The sequence below is a fragment of the Ochotona princeps genome, chromosome 11 (assembly GCF_030435755.1).
Source record: "Ochotona princeps isolate mOchPri1 chromosome 11, mOchPri1.hap1, whole genome shotgun sequence".
NCBI lineage: Eukaryota > Metazoa > Chordata > Mammalia > Lagomorpha > Ochotonidae > Ochotona > Ochotona princeps.
In genome coordinates, this window is record NC_080842.1 from 73,351,000 (window position 1) to 73,370,481 (window position 19,482).

At 55.2% G+C, this 19,482-nt stretch overlaps 2 protein-coding genes across 2 annotated transcripts in view; both read left to right on the forward strand.

The window, feature by feature from the left end:
- POLN (DNA polymerase nu) overlaps nucleotides 1-10,881 on the forward strand; it is an 87,620-nt gene extending 76,739 nt beyond the window's left edge. Inside the window, exons 14-17 of the mRNA XM_058670396.1 lie at nucleotides 5,740-5,764; nucleotides 5,868-5,950; nucleotides 6,063-6,125; nucleotides 10,778-10,881. Of these exons, the coding sequence (XP_058526379.1) occupies nucleotides 5,740-5,764; nucleotides 5,868-5,950; nucleotides 6,063-6,125; nucleotides 10,778-10,881 (275 nt within the window). The remainder of the gene's footprint in view (nucleotides 1-5,739; nucleotides 5,765-5,867; nucleotides 5,951-6,062; nucleotides 6,126-10,777) is intronic.
- A 930-nt stretch (nucleotides 10,882-11,811) lies between these two features.
- Nucleotides 11,812-19,090, forward strand: LOC131481418 (DNA polymerase nu-like). The gene is made up of 6 exons (XM_058670370.1): nucleotides 11,812-11,945; nucleotides 12,926-13,036; nucleotides 13,489-13,567; nucleotides 16,120-16,187; nucleotides 18,269-18,330; nucleotides 18,796-19,090. The coding sequence occupies exons 1-6, from the start codon at nucleotides 11,876-11,878 to the stop codon at nucleotides 18,889-18,891; spliced, it is 486 nt and encodes a 161-aa protein (XP_058526353.1). The 5' UTR covers nucleotides 11,812-11,875; the 3' UTR covers nucleotides 18,892-19,090.
- Nucleotides 19,091-19,482: the final 392 nt, after the last annotated feature.

Sequence of the window (19,482 nt, forward strand, 5' to 3'; positions counted from 1 at the left end):
AAAATCAGTTTGATGGATGGTCTGCTTGCCCAAGGAATGCCCGCCAGCTAGGACCAAACCTCCGAGCTGCCGCCAACTACAGTGCCTCCAAACACACCAGAGTGTAGCCACTCTGCATGATGCAGTGATAATGTCTTTGCCATAAAGATCGATTTCTTCGTTTGAAAGGCAGAGTTAAGGCCTGGCTCAGTAACCTAGTGGCTGAAGTTCTCACTTTGCACACATCAGCATCCCACTTGCGGTTGGAGCAGTTCCCAGGATTAGGGAGACACCAGGTGTCCTAGATAGCTAGGTTGGTGGTGGTGCTGATCTTGCCAGAATCTGTTGGCCGTTAGGTCTGAGACCCACATGGACCTATCTTGACCCATATAATGCCAATGTGGTATTATTTTCCATTGGGACCATTACAACGCATTGTGCTCAATAACTTCACTCACAGCTCAGCACATGCACACCTCACTGTTTTCCCTGCAGTCTTTTTTTTTTCAGTATGCAAAATATTTCATTTTTTATTTCTATGGATAACTGTCATTAGTGCAGCAGAAACTACATGATTACAAGATATCAAAAAAAATTGGAAGAATGTTAGTATTCAATAGAAGATAAAACCTGAGCTGAAGGCTGATCAGATTAGCTGCTACCAGGCACCACTCTGACATTAGGTTTATAAACCTTAACTCCTGAAATGCAGAAAAGGCTAAATTCAAAGGAGCCACAATACGATGACACTTACATCAAACGACTTCTGTTGTTCACAGACATTTAAGATAAATCTAAAGCTCACAGTCTTGGAAAGCAATGAGGCATGTGAATTGAATTGTAGGTTTGTAATGAGTAAGAGGCAAACCGAGATTGTGTTGGTGAAACCATCTGTTTATTCATATAGCTCCAAAGGGCTCATTCAGTTGTTGGGAGCAAGAGAGAATGCCCGATGAGGTCACGAGGATGAAGATGTTCGTCCCAGCTTCTGCAAATCGAGGGACATAGCAGTAACACATCATAAAGAAGCCATTAGCAGGCATACACGTAGGACGCAATTCAGTTCTCATACTGGATCCCATGGTTATCTCTTATGAAGAATTTGGTGAAAAGCAGAAATTTTTCCATTTCTTTTCTTTCTAACTGGCCATATGCAGAAAGAAAAAAAATGTTAACAATGTTGGCCTCGTTGGTTATAAATCTGTGACCCTGAATACATTTTAACCATACTGAATCTTGAGCCACACTCGTAAACCAATGGCTAATACACAAAACTGTAAAGCAAAAAACCTCATCTGTTAAGAACTTCAAGACCAACAGAAATTATTCTCCTTTCTAACTGTTCTTTCCACAGAAGGTCCTAAAACTCAATAAATGGCACGCCTGTGCTTTCACGAACCTGTCATTACGTGTGACAATCTTTGTTAACATGAAGCAGGAAGCAATTTCAAGAGGTCAATAACATGTTTTTCTCAAAACATACTTTCAGTTCTTTGTGTTCCATGTCACACAGGGAAGAAAGCAGGGTGGCTGGGCTCGTGTAATTTGTTCTATCCCAATAAAGTTACTAAAGTCCCAACATTTCCCTTCAGGTAAAAGATCCAGTATAAAATGCTGCACTGTAAAGCATCTCCAGCCGTTTACAACTTTACTCTTCTTATTCTTGTTTAAAAAGAAGGCGGAGGGGGTGGGGAGAATCCCAGTACCTATGAAATTGTGTCATGTAATACAATGTAATTAATGAATAAATGAATATATATATATATATATATATATATATATATATATATATATATATATATATAAAAAGAAGGCGGAGGCAGTGCTCCCTGCTTAGCGGAGACCAGCCGCCGATTTCCGTCCTTTCCCAGCTTTCCAAGAGGACACCAAGTGTTTTGGCCCTGCTATTTTTACCCCGGGTTTTCCGGGGGTTTCTCCTCTTCATGCACCTTCATGTGCTGCCTCAGATGAGAACTCTGGCTGAAGCAGCGGCCACATTCAGGACACTGGTAAGGTTTCTCCCCAGTGTGCGTTCTCTGATGTTGAATAAGGTGGGAACTCCGGCTGAAGCAGCGGCCACATTCAAGACACTGGTGGGGTTTTTCTCCAGTGTGAATTCTCTGGTGCTGAATGAGATTGGAGCTCCTTTTAAACCTTTCTCCACTCTCATCACATTTATAGGGCTTCTCCCCAGAGTGGATCTGCCGATGCTGGATGAGATTAGAACTCTGAAAGACACTTTTCCCACAATCAGCACATCTGTGATGTTTCTTCCCAGTATGGATCTACTGGTGTTGAAAGAGAGTTGAATTCTAACTGAAACTCTTCTCACATTCAGTGCATTTATAGGGTTTCACATCTAAGCTTCTCCTTAGTTTACTCAAGCTTGAGTCAAAATGAATGGTCACTCCCCATCTCTGCCGCTGCTGGCCCGTTTTGTGTTTGTTCTCATAGGCTTTTCCCTGGCTTGAGCTCTGGGATATACTTGCTTTAGGTTTTCCTAACTCCATGGTGAACTGACAGATGTAATCACAAGGAAGCCCACTGTCCTCTGCCGCCCTCCTTCCCTGCAGTCTTAAAGCCTTTGCCTCACTGCACAAAATGGCACCTGATGTGCCACTACTAGAATTCTTGATTTGCTGGCAGTCAGGTCTGAGGGCTACCTGGACCTATCTTGTGTGGAACCTGTAGGATGCCACGTTGTTGCAATTCGCTGAGCCAGAAATGAGTTCACTCCCAGCTCAGTGCATGCATAGTCCTGGTCCATAGTCTTTGCCGCCCTTCACAAAATGGCGCCCAGTTCGGCTCTAGGGGGTTGACTGTGCTCTGAAATCCATGCTGTTCCCACACTGCCCGTCTGGGACCTGCCGCACTGCCTCTGCTCCTGGTCAAATCTAACACACTACAAGGACAAGCAGTTCTTTGTGTTTGCCTCCTGAGCTCCTGGTAAATATCCCTTTCCACCTTGTTGCTGGTGGATTTCTGGCTGTCGCTACAGTTTAGATTGCCACTTGCTGAATGCCGTTGGGGTATCAGTCACTGCACTGCCACACTACACTGTTATGTCCAGTGCTTTCCTGTGTCTCTCTGTCTCCAGGTGCCCCTCTGCTGTTGTTCTGGCCTCTCCTATTTCCTGGAATGTCCCCTCTCTGCTTCATACCAGCTAATGTTTCTCCTTCTGTTTAAATGTGTCCTTACCCTATTCCACCACCTTGATTCTAATTTCTGATTTCAGTTTCATTTTTCTTCCGTCTCTTTGTTTCCTTTGTCTTCCTTGTTCACAGTTCTTGCATTTCTGCATCTGCTTGGGGGCACTTGTGGAAAGGCCTGTGGGTTCTCTCCTTCTCGTGTGTATCTTCCACCCGTGCCTCTGTGGCTCAGTCGAGTGTCTGCTCCTTCAGATTTCCAGGGCTGAGTACTGAGTGGGATAGGGAGCTCTTGTCATCCCACAAACCCAGAGTAACACCCAGATCGACATGGTAGAGTTAGATCATTGTGGCTAGTAGCGGGGAGAGTACAGTCACACCTTCATCTCCTGTCTCATTAAGCGATCAATTCCTGGAGGGAGTTAGCCACAGTGGCTGCAACCCTGCCCGTTTGGGCTCTGGACCACACAGGGCACCTGTGCCCTTCTCCACATGAGCACAGGACCCTCAGCAGTGACCCGCCTGGGCAGCCAGCATCGCTAAGCCTCTGCAACCAGACAGAACGACTGCCCAGAAACACAGCCGCACCCCCGCCCTGCCCTGCGCCCACCCAGATCCACAGTCACAGGCTCAGGGGCTCCACTCGCAGCCCCACAAACCCACTATAATCCTTAAAGAGAGCACAGGCTTGTCTGGTCTATTTTGAAGAAATCTTGCAGTTTTGTTTTCATTTATACTTTTATTGCACTCTAATCAGAGAGTGATGGTTTTTTCTAGTTTATGCAGACTTTTTTAAAGATTTATTTATTTATTTTTACTGCAAAGTCAAATATACAGAGAGAAGGAGATACAGAGAGGAAGATCCTCCGTCCACTGAGTGACTCCCCAAGTGGCTGCTGAGCCAATCCAGAGCCAAGAGCCCGGAGCCTCCTCTGGGTTTCCCATGTGGGCACAGGAACCCAAGACCTTGGGCTGTCTCCAACTGCCCTCCCTGCCTCCCCACTGTGTGTCCTCCCTGCCTCCCCACTGTGTGCCCTGCATCCCTCCCCACTGTGTGCCCTCCCTGCCTCCCCACTGTGTGCCCTCCCTGCCTCCCCACTGTGTGTCCTCCATCCCTCCCACAGCTGGCATCAGAGCCCTTTGTTAAGGCTGCAGTCTTGTCTTTTGGAAAGATAGTGTGATTGGTTTGAAAGGCCAAGTTGCAGACAAATGGAATACAGAGAGAGATAAATAGAGTGCAGTCTTCCATCCGCCCCCCAGTGACCAGCGTGAGCACGGCTGGGCCAGGGTGAGGCTGGGGGTTGGGGCAGACTAACCTCTTACACCACAGTGTTGGCCGTTGTCCTCTTTAACTATAGATGACCCTGAGTAAGTCAAGTGGAAGCTTTTTTTTCCGTAATTATGGGGAGCGGGGTGCTGAAGCCGCTCCCCAGAATAGGAAAGGGGCCGTGGCAAGATGGCGGCTGGCCCAGGACCAGGAGGCAGAGCTGGTCTCGCCAGCAGGTAAACAGGAAGTCACAGGGATAGGCTAATGCCCTCACTGTGATTACTGGCTTATCACATAGCGCCAAGTGGACACACGGGGAGAAGTGATTGGTGGAGAACTATATAAAAGTAGCCGGTAAAAACTAGGCGCAGACAACAGGGACGGACAGACGGATTGACGGACTGGGACGAAGACGACAGATGGACAGACGGCAGACAGAGAAATATGGGAATGAGGGAGAAGAACAGGCGAGAGGAAGGGTACCGGAGAGAAAGTAGAAAAGAGGGATACAGACAGAAGCAGTAAAAGCAGTACGGAGAAATACTGGACGAGAAAGATGGAGAGAGAGCTGTAGAAGCGGGGAGGAAAGCTTAGACTGATGGGGACAGGAGCAGCGGAGAGAAGGATTTAAACGCAGCCACTTTTGGCAGTGAAGGGTCCGGTGGCGGTTCATGTTTTCCCAGACCCCCCAGAGTATGCCTCATCGTTTTAGTGTCACCGCTGCTGGGCAGCAGCAACACTTAATTATTTTATTTATTTTTAAACACCTGTTTATTTACCTGTATATTTTACAGAGAAGGGGAAGAGGGATCACCCACCTTCTGGTTCACTCCCCAGATGGCCTCACTGGCCAGGCCTGGGGCAGGCCAGAGCCAGCAGCTAGAAGCTTCTTCCAGCTTCTTCTCCCTCACGCATGGGGAGCAGGCAGTCTTCCATTGCATGCAGCTGGATTGTCACTGGAGCAGCTGGGACTCAAACCAGTCCCCATGTAGGATTCTCAAATTACAAGTGACAGCCTCACCCAGTGTGCCGCAACGCCAACTCCACAAGCTACCCTCAATACATTTACTATTTGGAAGGCAGAGTGAATGAGCAAGTGAGAGATCATCTTTAATCTGCTGGTTCATACTCCAAATGGACAGCGTAGAGAGCCTGGAATTCTGGGTTCTCCACCTGCTACCAGGGACCAAGCACTGGGGCCGGTCTCCGCTCTTTCCCAGGCACATTAGCAGAGGAGCCAGGATGCTGGTGCCACAGCACTGGCCCCTTTTCTGGATTTGATCTGTGCAAGCTTCGCAGTTTGGCTGTGCCCTGGCTGTTACGACCACAGCATTTGTATTCCTCTAGGGACCCTGGCAGTAAGAAGCCGCAGGTGTGGGACATGTCCCTGACTCATGGGACAGGCCCTCCAGGGACAAGGGTGCAAATAGCCAACAGTGCCAGCCATCCCTGACCCCTGCCATCTTTCCACATAGGAAGGACATCCCTGTGGAACACGTGACACACGTGGACAGAGAGCAGACCAAAAGGGTGGTGTACGCCGTGATCTACGGAGCAGGTGGGCAGCAACCAGGGGCTGAGAGCTTGGGGTCCCTTCCCTGCCGCCATCTGGATGTCCATTCCCCAGAAAGACCACCCTTTGAGGCCTGTGTGTGGTTTGCTGCCGGCAGCTCTCACGGTGTCTCAGCCAGCCTTCTCGGGTGAGGCCATGGAAGCTGGACTGCACAGCTCAAGTATGGCTGGGCCATGCAGCCCAGCTCTCAGCAGCCGGCTGTGCCGAGCAGAGGCCCTGTCTGACCGCCTGCCAGGCTTCTGGAAGTTAAGCCACCTGCACCCATGCTGCCGGGACATTTCCCCGCCTCCCTCAGAGCAGAGCACTCCCAGCTGAGCCACACTGCCAAAGCCAGTCCCTCACACAAGGCAGAGTCAGGCCTCCCGCCAGCGCAGCTTGTAGAGGGCCCACCTGAGGGCAGCGGGCAGGAGGGCAGGGTGGGCACCTGGTGGCTTCTCTGCACACCTCGCCTCCTGCTCTACTGTTTCCCCTCTAGCTGTAGTACCCTGGCCTCGGGCCATCTGGGTCAGTGTGGCCTGATCTGGCTGTCTGCTGTCCTTGGCTGGCTCAGTCTCCTCTCGGGGGCAGACCTTGTACAAAGACCCTGGGAACAGGACTTATCTTCCGGCTGGGGAAGCCCTGTGTTCCTCCAAGTAGGACAGTGAGGCCACGCAGTCCAGGAGCAGTGGGACAGACATCACATAGTCAGTGCCTGTGAGAGCCACTCTGGCACCATGCATATGGCGCCTGCCGCTGGGGGTACTCCTGAGTGCCTCTCGTGGGATGTGCCCAGAGCCCACCTCCACCAGCAGGTCTTTACTTTGCTGTTGGAGGGACCCCCTCCCACCTCACATCCACAGCTTCAGCCACCACAGCAGCCCCCACGTCCAGGGGAGCGATCACTGCGCACCTGGTGACTTCAGACAGCACTCACTGTGTGGGCCCAGGCCCAGGGGAGTCGGGTCTGTCCACAGTACAGCTGAGGGCGCTGGCTGGGGTCTCCCTGGAGGGAGTGTGCAGCTTGCGGGGGAAGGAACAGTGAGTCACCAGCCTTGAGGTTGGGGAGGAGGGCGATCTGGCCACTTTTAGCCAGCAGTGGCAGAGGGTCCTGCCCTGAGCCTGCCTTAGCTGTTCCATTGTTCTGTCCAGTGTGACAGGATGACTGTGGCTGTGGCGGGGGCCCTGTTCTGAAACCTGAACCCCATCAAAAGGGTGGCTCTGGACCAGCCTGTGTGCAACGTCTCACAGTGAGGTAGTGAGCAGGGCTCCAGGCAGCCCAGGCCCAGCATCTCACAGTGTCATACTTGCATGGAAACACCTCGGAGCCAGCGGGAAGCTGCTGGCACATAATCCCAGGGCACTGTCCAGGAATCAGGTTTGTGGTGGTGGCAAGGATTATGATAGAGACAACAGAGGAGGCATCAGGACAGTGGAGGAAGACTCTGTGGCTCGGCCCCCTGTAGCCTGCTGGGCAATGCTGGTGTCCACTCTCCTCCGGCCACGCACTGGGCAGGTGAGCCAGCAGGGCGTGCAGAGCTGGCAGTGTCTGTTCCTTGTTGCCTGAGTTCAGCCTCCACCCAGCAGCCCCTGTGTGTCCAGCAGGAAGTGCCTTCTGACTCGCAGCCTTGCTCCAAGCTGCTGTCACTCCTAGGTCAGCCTCGGATACCCCAAGTGCATTTGTTATGTGATGAGCAGATGTTTGGTGAGTTGGGGCCATATGCCTGACCTACCCTGGCACCAGGAGGACCATGGAAGAAAGCTTGGGGCCTGCTCCCCAGGGTCTAGATCTGTCAGAAGAGACACACAGGGAGGCCTAAGAGCTGGCACCAAGAGTTGCTGGTGCCCCTGGCCTGGGAAGAGCTCAGCAAGGTGGATGGCTGGGGCGGCCCTGACTGAGCCAAATTTTTCAACCTACATGGGAGCAGCCAGCTGAGTGTACAGTTGGAGTAGAGGCATTGCTGAGGCGTGGTGCGCACTGCTGCCCCGAGATAGACACAAGAGTACAATGCTGTGACAGTGCGAGTAGGGCAGCACCTGGACAAGATGGAGTGAGGGATGTCTCCTCATGTTAAGACTGTAATATGTGTACAAAGGCATGCATACATGTGTTCACACAAGACACACATGTGTGTTCACACACAGATGCATGTGTTCCCATGATACACAGAAGCAGTGAGCTCTCAGTGGGAATATCCAGTTGTGCGCTTCACATGGGGATTGGGGTGCTTGCCTCATGCTCCCACCAAGTGAACCCAAGTTCTCTCAGGGAGATGGGCACATGCCTGAGTACAGTTCAGAAAGCAGCAGCCTGATTCACTGATTGAAATCATGGAGGAAATTTCTATGTGGAAGTGAAGCAAGTTGGCACAAAGCTCAGAGGAGAGAATCCCAGTGTTCTGTGTTCATTTCCACTTGATGCTTGGGGAAGCCACAGCAGGACAACACCGTGGTCTGGCCTCTGATGAGGTAGTGAGGTGCATGTAGAAGGAGGACCATATGGCAAGCTGTGCCAGCGAGTGACTGGGCCCACTTGGACTTCCCTATCAGCCTCCTAAGAGAACTGCCTTCCTCGCACACCCGTCCTCTGGGCACACCCCCAGAACACCACAGTGAGAGCCAATCTCCACCCTCCTGGCCCTGCGCCCCCTGCAGCCACAGGTCCAGATGAATGCAGCAGCCAGGGAGCCATGTGTGGCTTGTAGCCAAATGCGGCCTGCATGGAGGGGCTGGGCTGGGGTGCACCCTGCAGTGCACCAGGCCTGTTGGTGACGGCGTTTAAGAATCCAAAGCCTGCTAGCGGAGCCGGACCTACTCCATCTGTCCACTCTATTTACCCTAGAGTAGTGCATCACCTGCTCCTGACGGGCCTGGCCACCTGCTGCCCCTGCAGATACCCTGACAGCTCTTCAGAGAGGAAATGGAAGGAAAGGATCTCTTTCTGAGATGGGAAACAGCGACTTCTGATCCCAACAGCTCCTGTTGCGCCCACTAAAACCACAGGGGTGTTGAGGACCACTACCTGGAGGCAGGAAGCCAGCAACAGCACCCACCTCCAGAGGACAGGATGGGCCCAGCACTTGCCCGGTGATGGCTGTTCTCACTGCTGCCAGTGCTGTGGGCAGACCACACTCGGGCAGGCATCCTGGTTCCATTGGCTTGAGGAACTAGAGGGCAGGGCTTGGACCAGTTGGGAAATCAGGGAAGTAAAGCGAGAGACTGAGTTTGGGTATGAGCTCTGCCAAGCTTGCTGGCTGACCCCTGACCTGAATGCAAGGTGCAGGTTGCCAGATGCCCAGACTTCCATGAAGGGGACTGAAGGGGGCTGGAGCCTGGCTCATCATTCCCCTGTGAGAAAGACAGTGACCTAATCCTTCACAATGTCCAGGAGATAGTCCAGAAGAGCCAGGATAGCCGGAACATCTTCCAGGGGAAAAGTCACTGTGGATACAGTGACCTGCAGTCAGAGCCCACCGCTCAGAGCTGCCATGAGAACCAACTCATGAAGAGACGTGCTCCTGAGAGATGAGAAACAAGCAAAAATGAATCTGTACAAAAATTCTAAAACTGAAAACTGCAATTCCTGAAATAGAAAATACACCAGATGGACTTAAAGATGGGAAATGAGAGGAGCTAAGGCGAAGACGACAGCCCTGCTGGGTGTCTCATCTGAAGCTTTTGCTGGTTCCCACAGCTGTGGATTGCAGATGGAGTCTTCACACAGTCCCTGAACTAAGCCCTAAGGGATATCGGAATTTTTTTGTTTTCCGTTTCAGTAGCCAGGCAGGTCTGGCATAGAAGGAGGACCAGCTCCAAGACTCGATCCCTCTCTGTTGGGATAAGCTTAAAGGGAGCAGCCACCCAGGCTTTCCCATTCTCCCTTCCCCTTCACCATCACAGGACACCCGGGACTGTCCTGTCCAGGACTGTTGGCCATAGCAGCTGGCCAGCTTAGTCAGGACCTAATGAGAAGACCAGATCTGAGTGGCTGCTCCATCCCAGTCCTTAGAGATGTCTGCCTCTACCCCCTCCACTATCTGGGCTATGGGCTCTGGGCCGTGCTGCCCAAAACTACTGGGGAGCCTCCAACCTGATCATGGGTCGGCCTGGTACAGATCAGAGCAGGTCTGTGGCCCTAGCCCTGACCATGGCCCTTACCCTGACCCTGACCCTCACTCTGACCATGAACCCTGACCCTGTCCCTGGCCTTTACCCTGGCCCTCACTTTGACTCTGACCCTGACCCTGACCCTGGCCCTGGCCCTGGCCCAAATCATGACTCTAACCCTGACCATGAACCCTGGCCCTGACCCTGGCCCTCACCCAGATTCTGACCCTAACCATGAACCCTGACCCGGGCCCTCACCCTGACTCTGACCCTGACCATGAACCCTGGCCCTGACCCTGGCCCTCACCCAGATTCTGACCCTAACCATGAACCCTGACCCGGGCCCTCACCCTGACTCTGACCCTGACCATGAACCCTGGCCCTGACCCTGACCCTCACCCTGACCCTGACCATGAACTCTGGCCCTGGCCCTAGCCCTGGCCCTCACTCTGACCATGAACCCTGGCCCTGACCCTGGCCCTCATCCTGACCCTGACCATGAACCCTGGCCCTGGCCCTGGCCCTGGCTCTGGCCCTGGCCCTGACCATGACCCTGACCATGAACCCTGGCCCTCACCCTGGCCCTCACCCTGACCCTGACCATGAACTCTGGCCCTGGCCCTAGCCCTGGCCCTCACTCTGACCATGAACCCTGGCCCTGGCCCTCACCCTGACTCTGACCCTGATCCTGACCATGAACCCTGGCCCTCACCCTGACCCTGGCCCTAGCCGTGGCCCTCACCCTGGCCCTGACCCTGACCATGGACCCTGGCCTTGGCTGCTGCTTGCTCTGGGTCCCTCCTGTGGCCGTGGACCTCTCGTCCTCTCCTTAAACTGTTCTTTTCTGGAAGAAATGGAAAGGAATGACCACATGTCAAGCCCTAAGCAGGAACAGGTCCTACTGAGAACTGTTCAGGTGCTTGGTTCACGAGGGCTCCTTATCGACCCCAGCGTGCCAGTGCTCTAGCTCACAGGGTCGGGGGTCTCCCCAAGGCCATGCACAGCCCCCACTCTTCCCGCCATGGTGAAAGAGCTGGGCTCAGACCAAGAGGCAGGGTCGGGCGCTGTGCCTGAATGCCCAGTGACTAGAGCCATGGTCTGGGCCTAGAGCACTGATCTTGACTGTAGCGGTCCGAGCTCCTGGGACGATTTCCTCCCAGTACAGCGTGAGCTTTCCTTGTGTCCCCCTTGAGCTATGCCCTGTTCCGGAATCAGGTCTCACACTAGCCAGGCTGAGCGAAGGGCCCTTACTTGACATGCAGGCATCCTGTTGACCAGCACTGCTGCATGAACAGATGTTTGGTGACAGCACCAAGGACCCCACGTTAAGAGCCCAAGCCAGGACTTGGGGGGGCTCCAGGAGACAAGGACCCTCCAAGACCCCACTGTGCAGAGACAGTGCTTGCTGACTGTGTTCACTTGGGCTCCCACAGCCCTGGACTCCTCCCTGAACTCCCAATTCTGCTCTTCCCTCCCCGTTCAGGAGCCGTGTGCAACTAGGCTGCTGGGGAGACAGGAGGCCACACCGTCCATTGTCCTCTTCCATGTGCCACCACACAGTGTCATTGCTGGTGCTCAAGTCACAACCAATGCCATCTTACCTAGAGGAGCAGAGGCCCTGTACCACCTCAGAGGCCCATGTGCACCCACTCGCATCACTCAAGTGTTGGCCGGACTCTGACCTCATGTGCACCCATTTCCCAGGACACCTGCTCGCATGACACAGGTGCGAGCTGGATGCTGACCTCATGTTTCTGACATACAGGAAAAGAGCGGCTTGCTTCCTGCCTTGGAGTGCCCGCTCAGGAAGCTGCACAGTTTCTGGAGATGTTTTTGCAGAAGTACAAAAAGATCAAGGACTTTGCCCAAGCGACCATTGCTCAGTGTCACCAAACAGGTGAGTCAGCTGCAGCTACACTCTCCCCTCTGTGGCTGGCAGTCTGTGGCTCTGGGTCCATGAGCAGGTGGCCGGGTGGGTGTGTGGTGTGTGGGTCATCTGAGGCTGTAAGGGGAATAGTAAACAAAACTAACGCCTGTTAACAGATTATGGCAGGCAGGCAAATAAGCTCTTGCTCCAAGCATGAAGCGCAGGGCAGGCATTTAGCATGAAAAGTCCATTACCACCTTGCTGGAAAAGGTATATATAAACTCACTCAGACTAAAGGCCACACTAAACCCCACCTGGTGAAACAGAAGAACTTGGAGGGATCCAGGTGCCCCACATGTAATGTAAGCTGGCCAAACATTCCCAAAAGGCAGATGGCCAGTCATCACCCCACAGTGTAACATCTGCAATGACCCCTAATCCCAGGAAGCTGCAGCTTCCTGGAACATGGCAGGCTCTTCCTCATCCTCCCTGCCAGTTCCTGTGAGGGTCAGGTGTTACCTGGCACACAACAGGGACATGCTCTGTCCCTTTAGATGCAATACAGAAGGGATAGATTTGTCACCAACACCTGCTTGAAACAAGTCCTCACTGCCTGGGAAGACACCTGACCTGTGCAATGTATTCACTCATTTTCCCAGATAGCCCAGGCTGCGAGTGGGCAGCCCCAGCAGCCCCGGCCTCCCAGGGGCAGCAGGGCTGTTACTTCCCCCTGTGGTGCCAGCTGGCACTCAGACCAGAGCCCTTCCTGTACCAGGACAAAGGCTGCCCTCCTGGTGCTGCATCAGATCCAGGTGCAACTGACCATGGAGAGAGCGCAACCCAGCTGCCTGGTTAGTGATGGTGGTGCCCTCTCTGGTCCTTGCTGTCCACCAGAGCCAAGCCCAGCATCAACACTGCACAAGGTCCTTCAGGGGCCTCTGGGCGCTCGCAGAGGGATGCAGAGCCCGCTCAGCGATGCTTCTCACCTGCTTCTTCCATGTGCCACGCAGGCTATGTGACATCCATCATGGGCAGAAGGCGGCCTCTGCCGAGGATCCACGCACGGGACCAGCAGCTCCGGGCCCAAGCAGAGCGCCAGGCTGTGAACTTTGTGGTGCAAGGTACTTTGGAGGCCCTGAGCCTGCCAGCTGCCACTCGCAGGTCTGTGTCCACCTGTGTCTCCGTGGCAGGGAGTGGGGAGCAGGGGTGAGAACATCACGTGGTGTTCTCTGCTCATGCCTTGAGGTTGCTGTCAGGAGTGGAATAGCACCCACAGGGGACAGGCCCCTGCGAAGGGCCAGCTTTGCAATTAGGACTTTGCTCTGAGAGCCAAGCCAGGCAGTGCTGCGCCCCATGTATGCAGCTGGAAAACCGAGGCTCTGGCAGTGCAGCCAGCCAGAGTGGCCTGGGGCATTGAGGGCCGGAGCTGCAGCAGCCCGCAAGGCAGCTGGCAAGAGCGAGGGTGCTTGTTTCTGTCTCTACCAAAAGTCTACCATTGTCTGCAGTAGTGAGCACCTGTGGGAACAGGCGCCATGCACCCTGGGACTGAAGCAGGACCCTCTGTGTCCCCCAGGCTCGGCCGCAGACCTCTGTAAGATGGCGATGATCCGCATCTTCACTGCAGTCGCCACGTCGCCCTCCTTGACAGCCAGGTCAGTGGCAGGAGGGGGTCATTGTGTGTGGCACACTCTGTGGCCAGGCCTGCTACCTTCCACCAAGCAAGGGGTCCTGTGACCCTGGGAGGCCAGCCACTACAGGTGGACATGCAGGCCCCCAGCAGCCACCCCCAGCCTTGGTGCAGGCGAGCCCTCTTCCCACTCGGCTGCCCACAACACGCAGTCAGAAGCTGGGGGCTCCAAATTGCCCCAGCCATGCCACTGCCCAGTTCTTGCTCCCTGTCCGCTGAGCCTGGAAGGCAGGGGCTCTGGTGCCAGCACCAAGGCCCAGGGTGCTCTCAGACATCCCTTTGCCTCGGCTGTTCCCCTGGCATTCCCAGCCACCTGCACCTGGCCAGCCAAGGTCGTGGCATTGGCTGATGACTGACGTGGACCCCAAGCATACCTCAAGGCATCCCAGGACCCCATTTCAGCTGACCACCCGCATCAGCCCCCCTGATGGGTGGTTCCAGACCCCAGGCAGCCTCAGTCCCGCTGCCCACCACTGTCTCCCATGATGACCATTGCTGGCTGAGAGTCCATAGACTTGGGGAAGAAACTGCACTGCCCCCTTGACACAGAGGACAGCGTCTGATAGCCAGTGTTACTTTGCATCTGGGAGCAGTCAGGGAAACTGTCCTTTCATTCTGTGTGGAACTGATTGAGAAGAGGAGCCGCTGAACCCACCTGCAAGTGCATCGCAAACCAGTGGCCAGCTCTCACGTCCCGACAGCTAGCTTCTGATGAGCCACAACAACGTGTGCCGTGATGTCTAGCAGGCAAAGTGAACTAGTGAGAGTAGGACCCGGCCCTGCGTGTCTGCACACGTGACCCCACGAGTGACCCCTTGTGCACATGTGACCCCCACAAGTGACATGTTCAGAAAATCCAAACATGGACCTCATATGTGTTTGTCTCCTTGTCCAGAGGCCTGAAAGTTCTCGGGGTGTTGTGTGCCCCTGGATGGGCCAGCAGCACACAGCACCCCCCACAGGAGGTACCACCCACTGATGGTGAAGGCTTTGGTATGCTCCCAGCCCCCATCTGTGCCTGGGTGCTGGGCAGCGGGTGGCTATCTTTCTGCTGACATGCCCCTCAGAATAAGGCCCTTCTGGATCTTAGAATGTGTTAGAGCTAAAGGAAGCCCAGCGACCCTGAGCATGCAGTGGGGAGAATGGGCACTGAGGAACAGAGCCCAGCACAGCTGCTCACGGTGCAGGCCACCTTGCGTGTGCACTGTCAGAACGGAGCCATGGGGGGCTTCAGCAGGGTGGTCACCGCTGTGGGAAGATCAGCCAGGCTCTTCCAAATGAAGGGAACTGTGCAGCCTCGCCAGGTCACTGAGAAATGAGTACCCTCAGCAGCAGACAGGGAGTGACATCAGCAGGACCTAGGGGTTTGTGTCCTCTCAGCAGCAGAGACAGTAAGTGCCATCAGCAGGCAGCCTGTTGCCTGCACGGAGGTGACTCTCCGTTTCTGGCGTCCCAGTTTCCAGCTAAGACTATGGCCATGTCTTGGGGCTGTGAGAGTGACTAACCATCAGACTATTCTTAGGCTTCTGCTGCACCAGCCGCCTGGGCCTCAAGCAGTGTGAAAACCGCTCAGCTAAATCCAGAAAGAGTGGCAGGGGCTTCATCTGCGGGTGCTGTTCACCCTAACAGAGAACCAGAGGCCAGGGTCTGCATGAGGAAGCAGGCGCTGCCCCACAGCCGAACCCGGGAAGAGCAAGTGCCCCGGTGAAGAGGCCGCCTAACAGTCTACCGCAGGGCGCACGCGCCTGTGCCCCATCCAGCTGGACACCAAGCAGTGCCTCTGTCCACCCCGACGTGGGGGACCCTCATCCTCCTGGCTGCCCAGCCCTTTGCCTGCTGCTGCCGTCACCCATCACAGAATGTTCTAGACCCTAGCAGAGAGTCGTGGTGGTCAATGAAGCACCTCTAAAAGCCTCCTGGGACTGTGGGGGTATATCTGCTCTGGAAGGACCTGTGGAGTGCCCCTGACTGGGCACACATGCCAGCAGCAGCCAGCACAGACACACGAAGAGGCCCAGCATGTGTGGCGCTGGAGGGCTGCCCTCTGGTGTCAGGACCCCAGCTCCAGGGGCTACCCCCACAGAGTTGGCAAGAGGGCACATGGTCCCTGCTTCCAACCTAGCTGAAGCCACACAAGGGGCAGAACACAGCAGACCCCAAGACCATCCTACAAATGACCAGCACACGTGACGCCAGGGCTGCAGCCCTCAGCAGGGGCCGCACATATCCCAAAGTTTGGAGACGTCATCCACCAGGCAGCTCCAACCACCAACGTCCCACTCTCTAGGGAGTATGTGGAGAGCCAGCAAGCTGGCACAGTCCAGCTGGGTGTGCTGTCTGTGACCAGCAGGGAGCCCCAAGAGCCAGCCATGCGATATCCCCATCACTACCTGCACCCCCACTCAGACACACACACACCCCTGAATCTACAGCCCCTCTCCACAAAGCCACACCCTTGCAGGCAGCAGGAGACCTGACAGACTCCCTCCGTGTGACTCTCGCCCCTCCTCCCACCAGGCTGGTGGCCCAGATCCATGATGAGCTGCTGTTTGAGGTGCAGGACGCGCAGGTCCCCGAGTTTGCAGGTGAGCCAGGGCAGGGGCTTACATTAAAAGGAGACCCAACATCCCCAGGACGCACCACCCCTGGCTGCCCTGCTCAGGTCCAGGCAGGCCCCCTGTGGTCCAGATCCGCCCGGGGCGTCCTGTGATCCCAGCAGGTGTGGGTGGATGCGAGGCGCTACACAGCAGCAGCTCTTGTGAGTCCAGGCGCATGCCCGTCCTGCCCCCGTGCCAGCCTCTGCTGAACCTCTAGCCCAGGGGGTTCCTTGAGACCACGCACCAGACTTGGTCATTCCCCTCTTAGAAACTCTGATTCTGGCCTCCCTGCTGGACACAGTAGCTCCCAAGGACATGTGCCCGGAACTGGGCAGGTAGAGAGGAGCAGGCACAGTCATGCAGGAGGGGCATGGGGCAGGTGTGCACCAGGCTTGGTGGCACCCTTGAGCATTGGAGTGGAGCTGGCCCTACAAACACCATGCGTGACTGCCCACTTAGAAATAGGTCTGAAGGGCCTGGCATGTTAACCTAGTGGCTGAAGTCCTCACCTTGCACACGAGAGATCCTGAATGGGGGCCGGTTCTAATCCCAGTGGCCCTGCTTCCCATCCAGCTCTCTGCCTGTGGCCTGGGGAAGCAGTCAAGCACAGCCCAAAGCCTTGGCAGCCTGCACCCACATGGAGACCTGGAGGAGGCTCCTGTCTCCTGGCTTTGATTTGGCTCAGCTCCGGTCATTGCGACCACTTGGAGAGTTAATCAATGGATGGAAGATCTTCCTCTGTCTCTCCTCCTCTCTGTATATCTGACGTTCCAATAAAAAAAAAAATAAAGTAAATCTTAGGAAGGAAGGAAGGAAGGAAGGAAGGAAGGAAGGAAGGAAGGAAGGAATACACCTGAAGACAGAGCCACCCTGTGTGCTCAGCGACAGTTGATAGGGACAGGTCGGCAAGCCCCGTTGTCTGGGGTTGTGCCTGAGGTCGGAGCCGGAGGGAGGCTGGCTGCCGCCCCGCCACCACGGAGCCTGCAGCTGTCCGGACCATGTCGGCACTGCCACTGGCCACTACACCTGAGGGCCTGGAGCAGGATGGTAGAGGAGAGACCCCTGTGGGCAGTGAACTGCAGACTTCACAGTGTGCCCCCAGCCAGCATGGAGCGTCCTGCATGGCCCCACAGCTCCCCCGAGGTCCCTGACCCATGGGCCAGGGAAAGCAAAACGCTGGAAGACCCCTGGTGGCCCCGGTGGTTGGGTGGAAGTGTATCAGTGTCACATGACAGCAAAGGACAGAGTAAGACACTTGGGTTTCCTGAAGGGATGAAAGAGTTCAGAGAACTGGCAGGCCAGGGCCTTCCTCTGTGAAGCTGCCCTCACAGGCTCCACCTGCAGCCACAGGGCCTCAGAAGGGGTGATGGGAGATGGACCAGGCAAGGAGGAGGGGCTGGAGGGCCAGGCTAAGGGGCCTTGGAGACATGTGGGCCTGGACATGGGGAGTGTGCAATGGAACCACCCCTTGGGGGCAATGTGTGGGGAGCCAGGACCCCAGATAGGCTGGTCCCAGTGTCTCTGGAGTTTAAGGGACTGGGGCAGGTGCTGGCCAGAAGCTTATCCTGTCCCCGCCTTCTGGTCCCATGGTTAGGGTTAGGGTTTAAGGTTAGGGATGGGGTTAATGTTGAGGGTTAGGTTTGGGGTTTAGGGTTGGTGGTGGTTAGGGTTAAGGTTAGTGGTTAGGGCAGGAATAGGGATTAGGGTTTGAGGGTGGAGTTAGGGTTTAAGGTTAGTGAGAGTTAATATTGAGGATTAGGGTTTGAAGTTAGTGTTGCAGTTAGAGCTGGGGTTAGGGTTTGAGGTTAAGTTTAGGGTTACGGTAAGGATTGGGAGTTAGATTTGAGGTTAGGGTTAGAGTTAGGGTTTGAGGTTAAGTTTAGGGTTAGTATTGGGGATTAGGTGTAGGGTTTGGGGTTTGAGGTTAGGGTTGGGTTTGAATTAGTGTTTGAAGTTTAAGTTTGGGGTTAGGATTGGCGGTTGGGTTTGAGTTTCGGGCTGGGGTTTTCATGGTAGGAGACCTGTGGGGTCCCTGCACAGATGGTTACAGCTCCTGTTTCTTACCGCAGCTCTCGTCAGAGCATCCATGGAATCCTTGCCACAGGCGCAGGCACTGCAACTCCAGCTGCAGGTAAGGGGCTGTGGACAGTCTGCCGTGTTCATCCCCCCAGCTTGACACAGCCAGAACCACCCAGGGCACTAGCAGACATGGCACCAAGGGCAGGAGAGCAAGCCTCAGGCCCAGAAGTGCCAGCCAGCTCTGTCTCGTGAGAAGCCACATCCAGTGTCCTTAACCCCCTCGGGAGATGAGGACCACAGGCTACAGGCAGCCCCACCCCCCGTCAGGACCTGTTGAGCCCACTCAGAGCTCTCAGAGCAGTGCCCTGGGCTACCCAACACAGGTCGGCCCGTTACAGGACACCTTGCCTGGCCAGCTCTGATGGCCCTCGCTGGTGTCAAGGTCTGGCAGGTGGAAGGCAGGTGGTGGCAGATGTGTGTGTGACTGTACAAGGTGTGTGCCAGAGCACCGCAGGCTCAGTGGTGGCTGGTGTCAGCAGGCCCAGGTCCTGTTCTCACCTCTGGCTGCTGCCCGCAGGTGCCCTTGAAGGTGAACCTGAGAGTTGGCCGCTCATGGGGACACCTGGCACCACTGCAGGAGGCCCTGGACCCCAGGCTCAGCTCGTCACCCTGACTGTCAGCAACAACACCTGCCCCCAGCGTAGGCATGTTTCATTTTGTCTGTAGCCCTGGGCAACAGTGGGAGGAGAGAACTGGTTTCCATCAGCCCATCCTTGTGTGGCCTCCCCCAAGGTCACCAGCTCTAAGATTTGCACAGACCATGTCAACCCTTTGGGCCCAGAGCTGCCCGGAAGTAAATTCCTGAAGCCATCTGTCTTGTCTGAATGGACTCTTTCTGCGTCCTGCATCCCAGCGACCCGACCCTGCCAGGGCCTGGGCTGCACACCTCTAGCTCCTTGTCCCATGGGCTCCAGGGCCAGTGAATTCCGGCAGCTCAGCAGCAACTCACTGCTAGGCAAGTGCCGAGGTGTAGCCAACAACCCACGCCTACGCTGTCTTCCCCATCTGCAGCCTACGCTGTCCCCACCGGTAGCCTACGCTGTCCTCCCCACCGTCCTCCCCACCGGCAGTTTCAGCCTCAGTGTGCCTTACAAGGGCACACTGCATGGGGCCTTCTCACAGGATCCCCATGCAACGAACACAGACTCCGGGCCAGCGCCAGCCAGGATATCCATGAGTCTTGGCCGGGGCGATACTACAGTGG